Source organism: Aptenodytes forsteri, unplaced genomic scaffold, assembly GCF_000699145.1.
Source record: "Aptenodytes forsteri isolate BGI_AS27 unplaced genomic scaffold, ASM69914v1 Scaffold80, whole genome shotgun sequence".
Lineage (NCBI taxonomy): Eukaryota > Metazoa > Chordata > Aves > Sphenisciformes > Spheniscidae > Aptenodytes > Aptenodytes forsteri.
The window spans coordinates 894,497-912,029 of record NW_008795026.1 but is presented as its reverse complement, the minus strand read 5'-3'; the positions used below and the strand labels follow the sequence as shown (position 1 = coordinate 912,029).

Sequence of the window (17,533 nt, the reverse complement as noted above, 5' to 3'; positions counted from 1 at the left end):
GTTCATCTACACACCTTCTCCCAAGATGCACAACAGCAACACAACACCCATACCAGGTGGATGGACACCGTGAGGAGTCATGGCCTGACCAGAGACTATGAACAGTAGAGTGAGGCAACACAGCATTTGACATTCCATTTTTAGGACTTGGAGATTATATTGGCTCTAGATTTCTTAGTTGATACCAAAAGCATGAGATGTTCTCAGAGGATAGAGGGGAAGGTATTTTCTAACCAGGTCTAACTCTTTATTCTCTGCTACAAAACAGCTACAAGAAGGGAGGAGTGGCTTCAGGATTTAAGCATGTGGAGACCAATATGTACAACATCAAGCGTCTTCTTCATGTCAAGGGGAAGAAGCACGTGTCAGCCACAGAGGTAAGAAGAAGAGCCCACTCTCCTTGTGGATCATTTCTCCTTGCCTCTCCTCCTCCGCTCACTTTCGACCAGGTTTGCCTGCTGGATAGCTCATCTCTGCTCAAGGACCCCTACTACAGTGTAGTTTCCAAGACCTCACTCGGGGGTTTGGTATTATCGTGAGAGAAGCCATTGGGCTCAGTGAATAGCTGAGTGCTAGAAAAATGAGCATGTCATTGCAGACCAGTTGTTACATCCCCAAAGGCAAGTTCGCAACGGCTGTGACTTGTCTCCTGCTTGTCTCCTGCAGCTCTTGTTGTCCTCCCCAGTTTGCTGAACGCTTTCATTTCCCCGTGACAGGTAGCGCTTTCCTGGGACAGTTTCAATAAGGGTGATGTTTTCTTGCTGGACCTTGGGAAAGTGCTGATTCAGTGGAATGGACCCAACTGCAGCATTGCTGAGAAATCCAGGGTGAGTAAAGGCAAAAGCCACTTAGTTTACTAGCGGTACTTTTTGATGCCTGGAAAAAAAGGTAGAGAAACACCGCTCAATGTTTGCACAGTGAAGATCTCAGTAAAACCAGCAACACAGAGACGAACAGAGAAAATCATGGTAAATATTCTACTTGCCCATCTGCTGGTATCAGAGGCCCAGGGAAGTGCTTTGCTCCAATTCAGACCTGGTCTCAGCTTGGGTTTCACGGGTGGCTGTGGGCACATCACTAGCTCCGGCTCCAGAAAGGCATCCAGCTCCCTCTGGGGAGGTCCATCTCCATCCCTCTGTGCCCTGTAGTTTGCATGACATAGGACTAAAAAGTCAACAACACCAGTAGGTTTAGCTGCAGTAACTACACCAGGGGTACATGAATTTTAATGGTTTTTTACATCATTCCAGCTTGCTCAGTATGAGACAAGTAGGAATACATAACCCAGGTGTTGACAGGTCAGACCCATAGTTCTCAAGGCACTTTGCAAAGGGGTCATTATCCTTATTTTACTGCTAGAAGAACCAAGATACAGAGATGTAATAAAGCAAGATATATCAATGGGTCATCAGCAAAGTTGGTGGCCAAACTCATAGCCAGTCATTGTACACATTAAAAAGCAGGCGGGTCTGCTCTTCACATGGTGTCACCTGATGAGCTAGGAGAGGGGGAAGCTTCACAGGTAAGGCGATTTTCCAGGACACAACAGCTAGAGGAGAAGATCCCATGGAGAGTGGAGAAGAGACAAAGAAAGCCTCATTGTCCTCAGCATGCGTGCGTCTCTCTTCCAGACCATCTCACAAGATCATTGGACCTGCTTATGTACAGTCACACATAGGCCAGACCTGCTGTGGCTACCACGTGCCTGTGCCCTGTGGGAGCAAGCACCAATAGTGACTATAATAAGCAATATTTTCCTGAAAGTTAGTTAATAAGCAGGCGTTATAGACACATCCCCTTTTTTAATAGCTAAATTTGAAGGACACTAGAAGCTTCAGAAAGCTGTGGTAATCTGGCTTGGACTATCGGTGCTCAGTCATTGCTCTAGGTCTGAGGCTTGCTGAATTTGTTGTCTGCATCAGCACTTACCCCCTGCTGATCCTTGTGCAGGGTCTTGCGCTGGCTCGCAGCATCAGGGACAGCGAAAGAGGCGGCCGCGCTCAAATCGGCATCATTGACAACGAGAAAGACTCCCCAGACCTCATGCAGATCATGAAGATGGTGCTGGGTGAGAGGCGCGGGGAGCTCCGAGACGCCATCCCGGATGCGAAAGCAGATGAGCTGCAGAAAGCAAATGTCCGGCTCTACCAGTAAGTCTGGGGATGGGCTCCAAACCCTATCCTTTCTCCCGGCGAGTGCTGTGAAGCCTGACTCGGCTCGGTGACTCTGTCTTTCAGTGTCTACGAGAAGGACAATGACCTGGTGGTACAAGAGATAGCCACCCGGCCCCTGACACAGGATCTGCTCCAGCACGAGGTGAGATAAAGCCATCAGCCCTTACAGAGAGAAAAGGATGCTGTGGCTTGCTTTATTTTCAGCTGAGCACCTGTTTCGATGGGATACCCCGTTTCCTGAAAATTATCAGCCCTTTCATCACTCAGGTTTATCAGGTGTCCTCTGAAAACAGGACAGCTTAGCCCTACTACAACCTCAGTGGCCAAAGGTCGGCGATGCGTTGAAGCTACTTTAACAAGAGATGGCAAATTGACCCTCTCAGCCAAGGATGATATTAGCTTGGCAATCAGAGTCAAGGAGAGCTGCTGGCCAGGAATAAATTCCAGATGGAAATTAGGCTTCTTAATACCTGATGTTCGGGGATAGCCCACCATCTGCAGAATTCAGAGCAAATAAATACTCTGCTCACAAAATCATGAAGATATGTTTTCCTGCTGTAGCAAGTGGCTGGTCTCAGTGACCCACCCTGGAAGGAGATTCCTTACAGACCCTCTGTCCAAAGGCTTTCAGAAAACAGAGGCTTTCCTAATATCCTTCTGGCTAAAATTTGGCAGAGAATTGCTCATCCTTAATTCTTTGCAATGCAAACCAGCCTGTTCCGAAACAGTGTTGTGCTGCAAGGCTCCAGCTCCCTTACTCACCCTGGTGTCAGCCAGTGTTAAATCTCAGTCTCCTTGTACAGACGTATGAAGCTTTTGCTTTTCTTGTCAAAGTTCAGTTTGACAAACGAGAAGCCTTTGGTCACACAGTGGGTTGTCAGTTTAGAGCACCAGCTCTCTGCGGTGGAGACAGGCTACCTGGCGGCCATCTCATCTCCTTCTGGTTCGGGATCCTGCTGCGTTCACAACGATGCAACACTTAGCTCTGGATCGGGGACACAAAACAGTCATGCAGAAGAGGTCTAACTTGGCCTTTTCCTGCTCCTTTAGTAGCAGATTTGGCATAAATGAGCACCACCATCAGCAGTGCTGAAGCACAGCAGGCCGAGGATGATATTTCAGCATACACTTCTCCTGGAGCCTTTTGGAGCTGGTGTTTTTGTTGGTTTGGGAACATATCTCATGAGATGGTAATGGCCAGTTTTGAGCAATGCCTAAGAAAAATACATATTTTAACTCATTACAGTTAAAGCGTAGCTGCCTGGGTCAGGTGTGCTCGCAAAGTCAGCGTACCCATGAACCCCTGCACTGTAGGGTTGATGGTAGTTGTAGCCCATTTATGAACCACAGTAAATTAATCCTCTGTTGCCTCTGCTAATGGTTGCACCAGGGTTAGAGCTCTGCAAGGCAAGGAAATGAGCTAGATCTGCATCTAATCTAAATCTTCAAGAAGGATCCAACCTGAGTGGGTCACAAATGAGGACCTTTGCATGCGCAGAGCTTTTTACGTCTCTTTTTTCTGTTTCACCTCAGGACTGCTACATTTTAGACCAAGGTGGTTTTAAGATTTACGTCTGGAGAGGAAAAGCCTCCAGCCTGGAAGAGAAAAAAGCAGCCTTCACTCGAGCTGTGGTGAGTTGTAATATAGTGCAAACAATGTCATGGGAGGTTAACTAAGTGCTAATCTAGATCTGTCCACTAATTACAATTAAGTGTAGGTCTTGAGGAGCTGGCCTGTGTAATAACAGAGAGAGAAGTTATACATCTAAGGAAGGGAGGCGTGATGACATAAACACAAAATTGTTAGTCACCAAATTGCACTAGAACTGAGACCTGCCACTAAAACTAGGGAGAAATTCATTAAAGAAAAGAAAGTATAAAAGAAAATACTTTGTTACACAGTAAATGGTGGACTTCTGGAATTTGTTGATTCAAGAGATGGTGGAGGCAGAGAGTATCAGCAGGGTCGAGATGGGATTAGACAAAGTCCTGGTCAACAGGTCCATAAACAGACATTAAAGGGGCTCTTATATCCTCTCTAACATCCATGACCCAATATTGTGGATGCTGGGGAGAGTGAAGGGATCACACTGAAGACAGCCACCAAGCTCAGTGTGCTCACTAAACAGCGTCTCTTAATGCCACTGTTCCAGGCAGCACGGACCACTGCTCTGACCCTGAGAGGCATCTCTTGTGTTCCCAACCAAGAGTAACACCTTGGGCGAGTCAGCGGGGAACTCGATTACTTGGGCTCTCTGGAAAAGCCAGACCTTTTATGTAGGTGCTACAGCCCTCAACCACAAGTCCATTACAGGCAACAAGTCTTTTTCGCAACACCAATGGGTCTGGGCCCAGGTTTTGCGTGTGAATTCGAAGATGATACAGGGCTCTTCCACTGGGTAGAAAGAGATCTGTTATTAATTGCTATTAATTCAGATTGGCCAACCTGAGGTAAGACCAGGGCTCATGTTAAGGTAGAACACACCAGCATAGTGCCCTGGCACTTATGCCGCTCCTCCAGATGAGCTGCCATGCAGTTATTTTCCGGCAGAGCATGCCTCAGCACTTCCTTTCAGAAAAAAATTAGCCTCAAGGGAGCCTGAGCGAGTAAGGCATTTTGTAGTTTATTTACAAGTTGGCACGTTGAAGTGAAGGCTACAAGGGAACTTAGCTTTTAATTCATCTGTTCACTTACGTGAAGACCATAAACAGCCTCATCTTCAATGAGATCTTACTAGGAGATACTGAACTTCAGTGGCCCCACCTTCAATAAGGTCTTACCTGGAGACACCCAGCTTCAATACCGATTGCACCTATTGCTTCGGAGAAGAAAAGCTTAGAAAAAGTTTTCCTTAAAACTTACCTCACAGTCCTCTATGTTCCTTTCAGAAGCTTAACTCCTATGCTTTTTAGTAGGCAATCAGCTGTGCAAATTCTGGCCCTGAGCTACACATGTAGAACAAAAGATATCTCTTTCTTTCAGTGTGGCAGGTGGGAGGGATGGGAAGACCATCTGCTCTGCTTTTCCCTGGGGGTAGTGTGTGGCTGCAGTATTTACAGCAGGAGATGAATGCTCAGAAGCCCACAATCAGGCTCCTTCCCCAAACCACGGCTGTCAGCACTGTACCTCCAGGTCATCCTGGAGCCTGCTGAGATAAACACAAGAGCAGTTCCCAAAACTGAACAATGACTTCGGCATTGTGGCAGAGCACAGATCATTTTCTTCCCTCTCATATTGTATCAAGTACCTCTGTTGAAGTAGTCTTTTAACTCAATAGTACTCTATTGCAAAGAAATTATTTGTTTTTAGGGGAAAAAAAAGATAAAACCCCAGATATTTCTGAGACTTTAGTCCCTTCAGAACACACATCATGCTCTGGGGTACTTAGCTGCCTCCATCCCTTCACTATCTTGGCATGCATGCTCTCTATCATGCTACAGGGAGGACAGTCTTCCTGTTTTAGAGAGGGACAAAAAGTTCAGAGAAAAGCAAAGAACGGAACTAGGCTCTTGGGTCATGGGTGGACCCCATCACTGCTCCCTCCCCTCCACTCCTAGATCCATCCACCAGAAGCCATCTATGGAGGTGTCTGAGATAGAGGAGGAGGCTTTTCATTAGACCCATTGAGTGAGATTTTCTTCAAGACTAAGGTTTAACCATGTAGAGATTAAGTTTAGGATGTGATCCAGGTGACCAGCCTCTAGGGGTAGGGTTCAGTCCCCTAAATACAGACATAAACATGGATACTACAGTGAGAGCTTGTAGACACCTCTGTTTATGAGTCTGAATGCAAGTCTTGGGATGAATACTGCCCTTGGTCATGCCACTGTCTTCAGTGGGGGGCGTTCACTTTTTGGGCTGGTTCAGGTCCACATCCCTTTTCTCATGTCTGTAAAAAGCTCGGTGTCCCCCCACTAATGTCCTTTTTCAACCCCACTAGGGTTTTATCCAAGCCAAAGGCTATCCTTCATCCACCAACATTGAAGTGATCAATGATGGAGCAGAGTCAGCCATGTTTAAACAGCTCTTCCAGAGGTGGACAGAAAAGGACGAAACACAAGGACTGGGCAAAGTCTACACTACTGGCAAAATTGGTGAGCATGTTTGTCCTGAATTTGGCTTTCCTTCCTGTACTAAGCAACTGCTGAGGGAACATCATTCACATTAACTGTCTCCTGCCTTCAGTATCTTGAAAATCTAGTGCACACTCTTCTCATGCCTTGTATTTTCCACCTTCTTCAGTAGATGCAAAGGATTCAGGAACTGAACAACGTTCAGAACTCCTGAGGCTTCTTACATGAACCAAACTGCCACTTACTCCAAATGTAAATTTTGGCAGAAGATCACTCTCATCTGAAAAATTGTATGCAAAATTTCACACTCGCAGAGCTTCCTAATTTTCTTTATGAAGGGCTAATGCCAAACCTGATAAAGAAGCGTTGAACAACAGTCAGTTTTCATTTACACTGGCATCCACCCAAGACCCTCCTGATGTCAATGGAATTATTCTGTATTTACACCAGGTGTAAACGGTGCCTCAATTTATCACGCTGCTGAAGGGAATATTACAATGCATTAACCCCAAAGAGTAAACAATACTGAAGAGAGAGAACTTGTTGATGAATGATGGGATGGTGACAGAGATGCTGAGTGGCTCCATCAATAGTAGCTTAGGAGACGCAAATTTCCTTCCCTTGCAAGTTCTCTCTTTTCTCTCCACCTCTGTCTCTCTCTGTGCTGTCCATAAATTCTCTCTTTATCATGAGCTGGCAAAATGCGGCCATTTTATTTCTGAAAGCGACATTTTGAAAGGAGGGAAATATGTATAGATTTGGAAAACAATTATGAATTTTCAGTCAGGAGACAACTAATAGTTTTACCAGCCAATCATCACTGGAACGCGCTATATGGCCAGTTGCCAGCCTGTAACAGATCAACACTGGAGTGTGTAAGCTCTTGCATATTCCAAAATCAACATTGGCTTACTGGTGACAAGACTGGCTTTTTGCAACTGCGGACCAGGTTTTTCTTGCATGTATAATGATTGTGTGTGTGCGTGAGGGTGATGCAGAGGGTTTGTATTGGGCATTCACTGGGCTCTTGTTTTTATTCTGCTGGTGCATGCAGCCAAGGTGGAGCAGGTGAAGTTTGACACCACTCAGCTCCACGCCAGACCGGAGCTAGCTGCTGAGCAGAGAATGGTAGATGATGCCTCCGGGGAGATAGAGGTGAGCGAGCTCCTTTTGCTGACAGAGGATGCAATAATCAGTGTGTTTCCAAACACCTCTGCCTTTTCACACACAGCAGCTGTATGGAGCTGTGAAGGTGTGCCCACCTACCCTCCCCAAGGAAGCATGGCTGCAGCCAAAGCAAAGTGCTTGCAAACTCTAACTGATGCAGCAGTTGCAGTAGCTCAGGGGCATTTCTCCTCCAACCCATGACCAGTGGAGCAAAGCAGTCACTAGGATGACTCCTCTCCTGCCGTGTGTGGGGGTCATGAGACTGATAGAGTTAACCCCCTTCTCACACTGTCTCCCAGTTAGGTCCATATCAACCAAACTTGTGCAGAGCAGAGTTCTTGTGCAGACCACCCATTCTTGTGGTCTCCTCCATATCAACCAAACTTGTGCAGAGCAGAGGCCCCTCTCCCATTCTTGTGGTCTCCCATGGAAGATGGAGCTGGTTGAGAGAGGGGCTGTGGGGCTGAGAGGGACCTGGAGGCTGCTCCTCCTTGAGGGCCACCGACTGCTCAAAGTCCATTAATGGCACATGTATTGTGACAGTCACCGGAGAGACCTGACTTTGCCAGCAAGCACTTAATCAAGCTGAGGGAACATAGGCTGGCATCAAGGAGGGGGAGGAAGGGTTATCTTTCCAACTAAAAACCTGAACTTCAGAGGTCTGCTAGTAAAGGGGCTGTGCTTTGTCTTCACATTGACTTCACTGCTGCTCACCAAGATGTTTCTTTCACTAGGTGTGGAGGATTGAGGACTTGCAAATGCAGCCAGTGAATCCCAAGACATACGGGCAGTTCTACGGGGGTGATTGCTACCTGGTCCTGTACACCTACCTGAGATCAGGCAGGCCTCACTATGTGCTCTACATGTGGCAGGTAGGTCAAACCAAAGCAGAAGGGTCTGTTCTGTGTCTGCTGGAAGCCTGAAACTGAAGGAAGCAATTACATGCAAAAATCGCAAGCATCCAGAAGAACTCACATGCTCTTTGCTCATCAGTTGTCCATTGCAAATATCCCAAGTTGTGCTTTGTAGGCAGCATGGGCGCTCTGAGCCCAATCTGGCATCAGAGAGCCAGCAATGTCAGACAGAAATAGTGAAGGATTATGGGGCTTACAGTGCTGAGGTCAAACTTTGTAGTCTTTCAGATCGTCCCTTAAAGCCTCAGCTCCTGGAGTCATGTGAGTATTTGAATACCTCTGCTTTCCTTTTTAAAGTATATTTTCCTCCCCTGGAATGCAGAGAAAAGCTTTGAAAAGGGGATGCTAGAGGCTCCAAAACCAGAATGCAAATGAAATTCAAACATCTTGTAGTTTTAACTCTGATCTCATGATATTGTATGTAGGGCTTGGGATTGGCAAGCTGTTACATTGTGCAGAGCTTTATACCCTTCACCTCATCACGTTGCCCGTGCCATCTCTCTCTTCCCCAGGGTCGCCATGCCTCTGTGGATGAAATCACCGCCTGTGCCCTCAATGCCATCGAGCTGGACAAGAAGCATGGGGATGAGGCTGTGCAGGTGCGCGTGACAATGGGCAAGGAGCCCACACACTTCCTGGCGATCTTCAAGGGCAAGCTGGTCATTTACGAGGTAACGTGGATTGCGCGCGTGGGCAATGGAAGGTGCAAGGACCAATGGTGGCTTGGCAGTTGCAATGGAAATAGTCCAGAAAAATGGGCTGATATTCAGGAAAGGAGCCTGCCAGGTCTGCATGGGCTGGCAGATGGAAGTGGTGGAACATTTCTACTGCTTCCCAAATCGTCTGAACACCATATGTGTAAACACAGTCCTGGACTGACCCGGACTCAGCTGCCCACCCCTGAGCTCCAGCGTTAATGTGTGATGTTCTTTCCAACTCTATTCCAAAATATTCTGCAGAATTACAATAAGACAATTTTGCTGTAAATTACAGATAGCACAATCCAGAGAGGGTCCTCCAAAATATCCTACAAACAGTTACATGATTTGAATCATCCCTGCCTGAATTATATCAAGTTAACTACTAACCCGCTTCACTTGCTGCTTTGGCTGCTGACATCTGTGGTGGAGACGTTGCAAATGGCTGGGGAAGAGGAGGATTGCCCTCAGCTCTCAATGTTGGTCCCACCACACAGCTTCTATGGCAGATGTTCAGCTAAGCCAAGCGCAGCTGGAAATCCGAGTCCAGCTGCCTTGCCCAGTTTACATGACAAATGCTTTGCAGACACTAAGATCTGCTCATATTGAACTTGAGCATCTTGATGGGAATTGGTCAAGACTCAGAGTCATCAGGGAGAAATGTGGAAGTTATAACATGTGGGGTTTATTGTGACCTGGAACCAGAAGGTATTTGGATTTCCTCACCTGCTCTGTGCAGGACTATGGTCTGTCGTTGCAGTAGCACGGAGGTCTGTGAGCCCAAAAGCCTTCTTCCTCAAACCAGTCGCACCCTGGATTTGTGTGTCTTCCTCACCTCCCAACACCATCCTTCCCTCTGTTTTCTTGCAGGGCGGCACAAGCCGGGCTCAGAAAAGCACACCCGAGCCGGCGATCCGCCTCTTCCAGGTGAGGGGCACGGACGAGATGAACACAAAGGCCACGGAGGTGCCGGCCCGGGCCTCCTCGCTCAACTCCAATGATGTCTTCCTGCTGACGACCAGTCAAGTCTGCTACCTGTGGTGCGGGAAGGTGAGACCGCAGTGAGTCCAGGGGAGGCAGCTGAAGGAAGCTGAAATTGCTGATGTGGGGCTTGAGTCTCCTACCTCCACTGAGCTGTGGACGTGTATCCTTGGGCAAGTAGCCCTTTAATTTCAATGGAGGAAGGTGCACCCAGGAGAAGACTCTGTCTGTGGAGGATCAGCAGTAACACAGCCCTCTCTCTACAGAAGTAACCCATCTTGGGGTTCACCTCACCTCATTTTAGATGTTCATACAGCTTTCAGCTGAATAAAGCACCCCAGGTTCTCCAGCTGTAAGAAATTAGCCAGGATTAGAGCATATTCATTTATCCTGTTTTAGTCATGTGTTTCAGGATGAGATGGTAGATCAAACCGAAGCAGAAGGGTTGCCCAGAGAAGTTGCAGATGCCCCATCATTTCAAGTGTTCAAGGTCAGGTTGGATGGGGCTTTGAGCAACCTGATCTAGTGAAAGAGGTCCCTGCACATGGCAGAGAGGTTGGACTACATGATCTTTAAAGGTCCCTTCCAACCCAAACCATTCTATGATTATATGAGTTTTGCTCTAGATGCCATTGGCTGCACTGAATGTCCCTTCAAGGACTAGAAATGGATTCTGAGTGACCAGCTCAGATAAGACCCTCAAAAGCATTCAAGCAGGTCTAAAACTCTCCAGAGGAGCGTAGGACCAAGCCAGCTTTTCCCCACAGATAAGTTTTGCCAGTCTGTCCCTAACTCCACCTCAATCTTATGTCCTGAACACAGGGATGCAGCGGAGATGAGAGGGAGATGGCAAAAATGGTTGCTGACATCGTTTCCAAACGGGACAAGCACACCATTTTGGAAGGACAAGAGCCAGCAGAGTTCTGGGAAGCCTTGGGAGGCAAAGCACCTTACGCCAGTGAAAAGAGGTAATAGTGACCTGCTTGTTCCTCTGGGCTTGACCAGGCAACATTAATCAAGGGATCAAAGGATCCCTTACTCATGACCAGGCAACATTAATCAAGGGATCAAAACTTTGCTGGAAAGTGAGTAAGCACTTTGATACCATGTCCTCACCAGAGGGAGCACCAGGTCAGGATATCGCCAAAAGCTTGGTCAGAAACCACACCAAGATGTCTCTTTAGTAGTTTTTGGGTCAGGACTTCTGTGAAGTCGGAGCTCCAGATCCAAACCCCGCAGACAAGGGTATGCTACACCCTCCTTTCCCCACAGTAAATCCATCCCGTATCTTGTCGTAAGGGCTACGTGAACCACATGCTCCATTTCCAGCCATTATTAGCTTTATGGGCAGCCCCAGAAGATTCATGAAACTAAACCTGCTTTTGAACAACCTGGATTTCTCTAGCCCTCTGGGCAGGTGACGTGTTCCTTTGCAACCAAGTGGTCTGATGTGGCTTTCACCTGACAGCAGGCTCATCTCCACAAAGAGAGAAGGGTTCTGCTTTTGCTCTCTTTGGGTGGACAAAAAGTTATCTTTAAAAATTGTTAAAATGGTTCGAGAATCCCCTGAGACCTGACATTGCCCAACTTTCAGGCCCTCAGATGAGCGTTGCCATGTTCCCATCTCTTCCATCAAGGTCATGACAAGTAGCGGCAGGGCCCTGCAGTAAACCACGAGGGAAAGGTTTCCATCTCTCTTGCTTTTTCTTTCCCTGCCATGCATGAGGAAGATTTCAAGAGCAAATCACACACTACCAGCCTCGCCTCTTCGAGTGCTCAAACCAGACGGGTCGATTCATCATGACAGAGGTGGTGGGCTTCTGCCAGGAAGACTTGGACGAAGATGATGTCATGCTGCTAGACACATGGGAAGAGGTCAGCACTGACTCCTCCTCCTCCTTTTCCCCCAGACGTATTTTCAAACAGGTTATGGCTTGATTTGTTTGAATCCATCATTCAATGTGAAACCGAGGGCAATATGCTTTCTGTCCCATCTCCAAACCCTTCACGATGCTTGGTCAGACAAGCAGACATATGTCCCAGTCGTTCTCACCCAGGTACAAAACACACGACTGAGGTAGTATTGCTAGCCCTGTTTCAGAAAGGAGGAAACGGAGACACCCGGTCCATGCCTTGTGGAGCAAGGAGGCAAGATGAGCTAGACCTGCTCCAGTCTTTGCCAGCTCATACAAGGGGTTGGCACCCAGAAACCCTTCCCCTCTTTTCCCAGCACCGATGGCGAGGACTTGCTTTAGACTATTGGAAACTGACTCCGAGGGGTTTACTTTCTGAGGCCATTTGATTTTTTGGCCATGCAAGGACTGAGTTTAGCTACCTTGAAGCATGTGAGAGCTTTTTTTTTTTTTGAAATATTTATGCTTTGGACCTGTCTCAAATGCAAAATCCTTCTTGGCTGGGAGGAAATCTGGGATCAAAGTCCCAGGGGACTATTGGGAAAAAGCAATTCCTGTCTTATCGCTGCTTCAGTTGGCAGGGGTGAACAAACAGCTGTGTCTGCACAGATCCTAACTACTTGCTGATCTTCAACACCTTCTCTCCTTGCAGATTTTCCTTTGGGTTGGCAAAGCCTCCAACACATACGAGAGGAACGAGGCAATTGCCTCGGCTAAGGAGTATCTCAAGACCCATCCGGCAGGGAGAGACTTGGCAACTCCAATAATACTGGTGAAGCAGGGCTATGAACCCCTCAACTTCACAGGATGGTTCAACGCTTGGGACCCCTACAAATGGAGCGTAAGTTGCTGGTAAAGCCCTGTGGTGTGCACACGTGCTCAGCGGTGCTTAAAGGGTGTTATTGTCAGTGAACATATCCTCTACGGTGCATGGAGCGAAACCTCGCTATGGCATGTCCTGAGCTTCATGGCTTCCTGGTGCTACCTGAGCAGCTTCTACTCCTTTGCCAGCAAAAAGTTCACCACCTGTTTGGTGTAACTGAGACTTTTGCAAATATAAGTAAATGTGCCTGAATTTACAATATTCACATTTTTATTTTAAAAAATATTAGGTTCCAAATCGGGTTTGTGATTTCAGCCAAAAGTGGCTTGGTGCAGCTAGTAGTAAAATCAAGTTCAGACTGAAAACAGAAACACCCCACATCATAAAGAAAATTGAAAAAAAAAAATGTTCATTTTTCAAAATGCAGCCACAGAGAAAAATTTATGACCCAGCTTTAAGGGCAAACTCTGGCAAAATGAAAGATGCGAGCAGACAGGTCTTGTGTTCAGGTTTGCAGACTGCCCATCAGAGCCCAGGAGCTCCTGAGCAAGGTCACCCTTGGTCCCTACAAAAAAAACTTCTTCTCATAAGGTGATTTACAAATACCAGCTCTCTGCTATACAGAAATAGAAATCTGCCCCAGGAGTTGCCTGGTAAAGAGAGAGGTCCTTTCTCTCCTCTTTCAAACACACAGGCTTCAAATCAACTCAGGAGTCTAACGCGGAGCAGAGATTTGCTCACGTGGCCAGTGCATGGGGCCCCACCACGTGTTGTCAGGACCCAGTCTCCAACCCTGGTTGTGCACAGCATGGTTGGATGGAAGAAGGAGCAATGCACTAACCCCGTGCAGACCATGGACCGGCCGGTCCAGCCAGCCTGGGGGCTGGGTGCTGCAGCACAGAGTGTATTGGGAATAAAGGACAATCCTGGAGGGGCTTTGGTGGTTAGTGGAGCCAGAGTATCGGTTCATAGCAAACAGCCAAGTGGAAGCAATGCTGCCAGGCTGTGCACCTATATTCCTGCCACCCGATGGCACTGGTGTGCACGGCTTAATAAAAAAAAAACAAAACAAAAAAAAAGAAAGATAGATGATGGGCAGCTGGGAAAAGCTCAGCTCCCAGGTGGTGTTTTACCAGACCCTTCCCCACCGAGAAGATCGTCCCTTCTCGCTCCTGCTTTATTCTATGAACATCAGCGTTCAGCCGGTTCACAAGCAATCATCCCATCTTCTGGTTGCCCAAAGGGCTGTGAGTGAAGTCCCATGCTGGAGCCTCCAGGGGGGACAGCCGGCGCAATGGGTTGAAGGTCCCCGGGGGACTTCACACTGCAGGAAATCTCATACAGAGAGACTATTTTTTTTCCTGTGGCTGGGTTTGCATCGTCTTTCTTTGCAACCGGTGTGGTGGTAGAAAGCCTGTCTTGACAGCTGGATTTGGACAGATAAGACAGCAACTCCCAGAGCACTGACCCTTAAAACACTGTTGATGCTTAGAACAAAGGTCAGAACTTGTTTTTTTCTGAGGAACTGCTGAAAAACAAGGATACAGCTCATAAAATATGTGCCTCTAAAAATATCCCCTGTAGGCAGCTTCAGCAACTACAGACAAGCAATCCAAACTGTTGACATCCCAGAAACATCTGGTGTGTGTGTTCATTGCTCAGTTTTGGGTCTAAATCTGTTTGCTCTGCAGTCCATGTGTTTATGTTGTTTGTTCTTGTTGGGGAACTTTGTTGGATGGTTCTGTTAAGAACTGACATCTCCTGGCTGCTTAGGAAAACACAGTCATCAGCTTTGCCAATATATCTAGTATATTCCTTTTTCAGGAAATAAGAGGTAGCTGGTAATACATAGCACCAAATTACAAGAAGTCAGGGACTGAGGCTTTGAAAAATCTGCTGCTTTAGCTAAATGAATCAGGGAAGCAAAAAAAAAGGAATATTATTTTACCCCAAATTTTCATGCATTGCAAGATTCATTTAAAATTTAAAAGATTTAAATCCAGCAGTAAATATGATTTCTCTTTATTTGCCTTCTGCTCTCTAAAGTCTTTAATTTTCCTGTTTTCACCTGTTACTGTACAACTGCAAAGGCTAAAGTCCATTTGTTTCTTTGTTTTCAAGTGAAAGCTCAGATTCTGGCACAGTCTCCCGATTCCAGGAGCTGGGGTTTGCAGGAGGCGCCAGCTGCCACCTCAATGGGCACCACTGGGCTTTAAAATTCATGTGATCTCCTGACCCCGTTAGAGAACAGGAGCATGTGCTAATTAAAGGCAGCCCGTGCTTCTCAAAACTCTCTTTACCTTTAGGATGGCAAGTCCTATGAGGAGATGAAGAACAGCTTAGGAGATGTGTCGGCTATAGCCGAGATCAAAGTGGTGAGTTGCTTCTCGACCATATGGGTGGGTAACGCCTGGGTTTAAACGCCACCGCGTCCCCCAGCCTGTTCACACAAAGGAGAGGACATAATGATCAGAGCAGGCATGGGGACCTCAGGCTGTCAGGATCAGAGCTGCGCTCCTCTGTGGAAGGCAGAGGGAGACATGATTAATAACCCGTAAATATACCCAGATCTCCTGGGCCTTTTCCAGTCCTGCGCAGAGGCATCTGTGGGCAGGAGACTGGCCAGCTGCTTTCTAAACTACACATGCAAATAAAAGCATGTGCAGCTAGAGTGTGCAGTTAAGCATTGTATCGTTTGCAGTGCTGTGGCCCCTGAGACCCCGGACAAGGGGCCCCTGGTCAAGAAGGGCACAGCCCAATGGGAGATCCTACAAAACACAGAGGAAACAAGGTCCCAACAGTCCCAAACACGATTGTCAAATGGGATCGGCTCTGCCCTGGACAGGGGCAGGAGGAAGGCCAGAAGAAAGTGTCAGGGGCTTTGAACCAGGAGAGAGGACAAGTCAGGGAGGGCTACACAGGTAATTTAGATGTTTTAGACATGGCAGATACCTAATCTCACCTTCTGTCCTCCCACACACACCTTCTCCTGCTGTTATCGTGAGAAAAATGAGACTACAGTAAGTATCTTCAGTTATTTCTAAGGGCTCTCATCAGTGCTGTGCTTTTAGCAGTCCTAACGTCAAGATGTAACATTGATGGAGGTGCTGGACTAATGTTTTAGTTCGGAGTTTCTCCTTGCCGCTTTGGAGCAAGAGACCAACAGATAGTCTGTGCCAGAGACAGTCCCCCCAACCCCAGCAGAGAGAAAGGTCCTGGGATAACCCCCAAGTTGCTCTGCCAGACCTTCTTGCCTTGACATGTTTTCCTCCATTTGGCAGGACCTTAACAACATCAGCCTGAACAAGAGAACCCTCAGCATGACCAACTTGGCTGGTTCAAGTATGGCAAGTGCTTCGCCAGAGTATAAATCACACTTCAACCACAGTGACAGCAACAGCTACAGCAATAGCGGTAACTACAACAGCAACAGCAGCCCTTCCCTGGTGCCTAACGGTGAAGAAATTTACTCCCGAGAGGTGCTGATGAACAAGACGGTGGATGAACTTCCAGAAGGCGTGGATCCCACTAAAAAAGAGGTGACAGCATTACTGGTTTGATGCCTTGGTAGCTTAACCTGGAACTTAGTCATTGGCTAAAAGTGTGCTGGTACTTTGGGCTATTAAGTCCTGCTTCAGGCTCAGGGAGATGCTAGCTGGACACATAGGTCTCATCAAAAAGCAGGAGCTTCATGTGAGAGGAAATTGTGGTAGTTTTACCCTAGTTGAAGTATCTTTTTTTTTTTTTAAGAAAAATGAATTTTAAATCGTTAATTTTCAAACTATTTTCTTCTGGTAGAGTTGTTTAATTCTGCCACCCATCCTCTGTCCTTGGAGGGACAGAGACTCAAAAGTATAACTCCTGCGAGACAAGGTGATACAGCTGAGAATGAAGCCAGGAGTTGCATTTTGCTTTGTTTGTTTTAATTTGAAACTCCTTCCAGAAGGGATCTCTTTTTTTTTTGTTAGAATGCTTGCATTTCAGCAAAGCCCATCCAGGGACAGGGAGGGACGTCACATCTCCAATTTCTGATCAGCCTAAGGATTTTGGCGACGTAGCTGAGTCCAAGCAAGCCAGTGGGGGGGACAAAGGGACCGATTCCCTCTAGTCCCTACAACCCATGTTTGACCAATATCTTGCCCCAGATCTCCTGGCAAAGGCCAACGCCCGCAGCCAGAGAGCTGATCCATGGCCGGGCCAGCAGCTCTGCCCCGTGGCAATGCCCATGTGCTAATGGTTGTATTTCAGCTGGGCTGTACGTGAGTCCTTTCTTGTACCCAAAATGCCGGGGAAAACTCAACCTCCATTTCCCACAGGATCTTTCTCAGTATCACTGATGAGCCTGCTACCTACAAAATTTTCTGTCTTTCCAGCAATGGGACTGAACATTTTCAGTGGAATATTTGGGGGGGGGGGGGAGGAACTGAGCGAGGGGGAGATGCTTTCACTGTGAATCACTACGTAAGAAACTACCCAAAACTTTGGCCAGCAGAAGTTCTCCAATGCACCATTAATTGTTCTGGCCTCAGTATGATTAGCAGGGACCAACTTCCAGCCAGAGCATGCTAACCCCTCAAAACCAGGGCATCCCTTTGTGCTGGCGGGCTTTTATTCCCCTGGTGCTTTGAGAAGCAGGATGAGGAACAGTTGCTGGGACGTTCTACTTCCCACCACGAGGACAGGCAGCAGGACAGGAGCTGTTGGCCTGGAGTCAGGGGTCAGCACTGGCACAGTGAGGAAGGGATGCAGCCGATGGTGGTGTCCCAGCCTCTGCAAAAGCCAAAGGTGA

General features: G+C 47.3%; 1 protein-coding gene across 1 annotated transcript in view; it reads left to right on the top strand.

Moving 5' to 3' along the window:
* Nucleotides 1-17,533, top strand: part of VILL (villin like) — a 35,656-nt gene that overhangs the window by 17,621 nt on the left and 502 nt on the right. Inside the window, exons 5-19 of the mRNA XM_009275930.1 lie at nucleotides 269-377; nucleotides 717-827; nucleotides 1,951-2,150; nucleotides 2,238-2,316; nucleotides 3,708-3,806; nucleotides 6,116-6,269; nucleotides 7,303-7,403; nucleotides 8,150-8,287; nucleotides 8,842-9,000; nucleotides 9,898-10,077; nucleotides 10,831-10,976; nucleotides 11,739-11,883; nucleotides 12,574-12,762; nucleotides 15,051-15,119; nucleotides 16,026-16,283. Coding sequence (XP_009274205.1) covers nucleotides 269-377; nucleotides 717-827; nucleotides 1,951-2,150; nucleotides 2,238-2,316; nucleotides 3,708-3,806; nucleotides 6,116-6,269; nucleotides 7,303-7,403; nucleotides 8,150-8,287; nucleotides 8,842-9,000; nucleotides 9,898-10,077; nucleotides 10,831-10,976; nucleotides 11,739-11,883; nucleotides 12,574-12,762; nucleotides 15,051-15,119; nucleotides 16,026-16,283 — 2,137 coding nt within the window. The remainder of the gene's footprint in view (nucleotides 1-268; nucleotides 378-716; nucleotides 828-1,950; nucleotides 2,151-2,237; nucleotides 2,317-3,707; nucleotides 3,807-6,115; nucleotides 6,270-7,302; nucleotides 7,404-8,149; nucleotides 8,288-8,841; nucleotides 9,001-9,897; nucleotides 10,078-10,830; nucleotides 10,977-11,738; nucleotides 11,884-12,573; nucleotides 12,763-15,050; nucleotides 15,120-16,025; nucleotides 16,284-17,533) is intronic.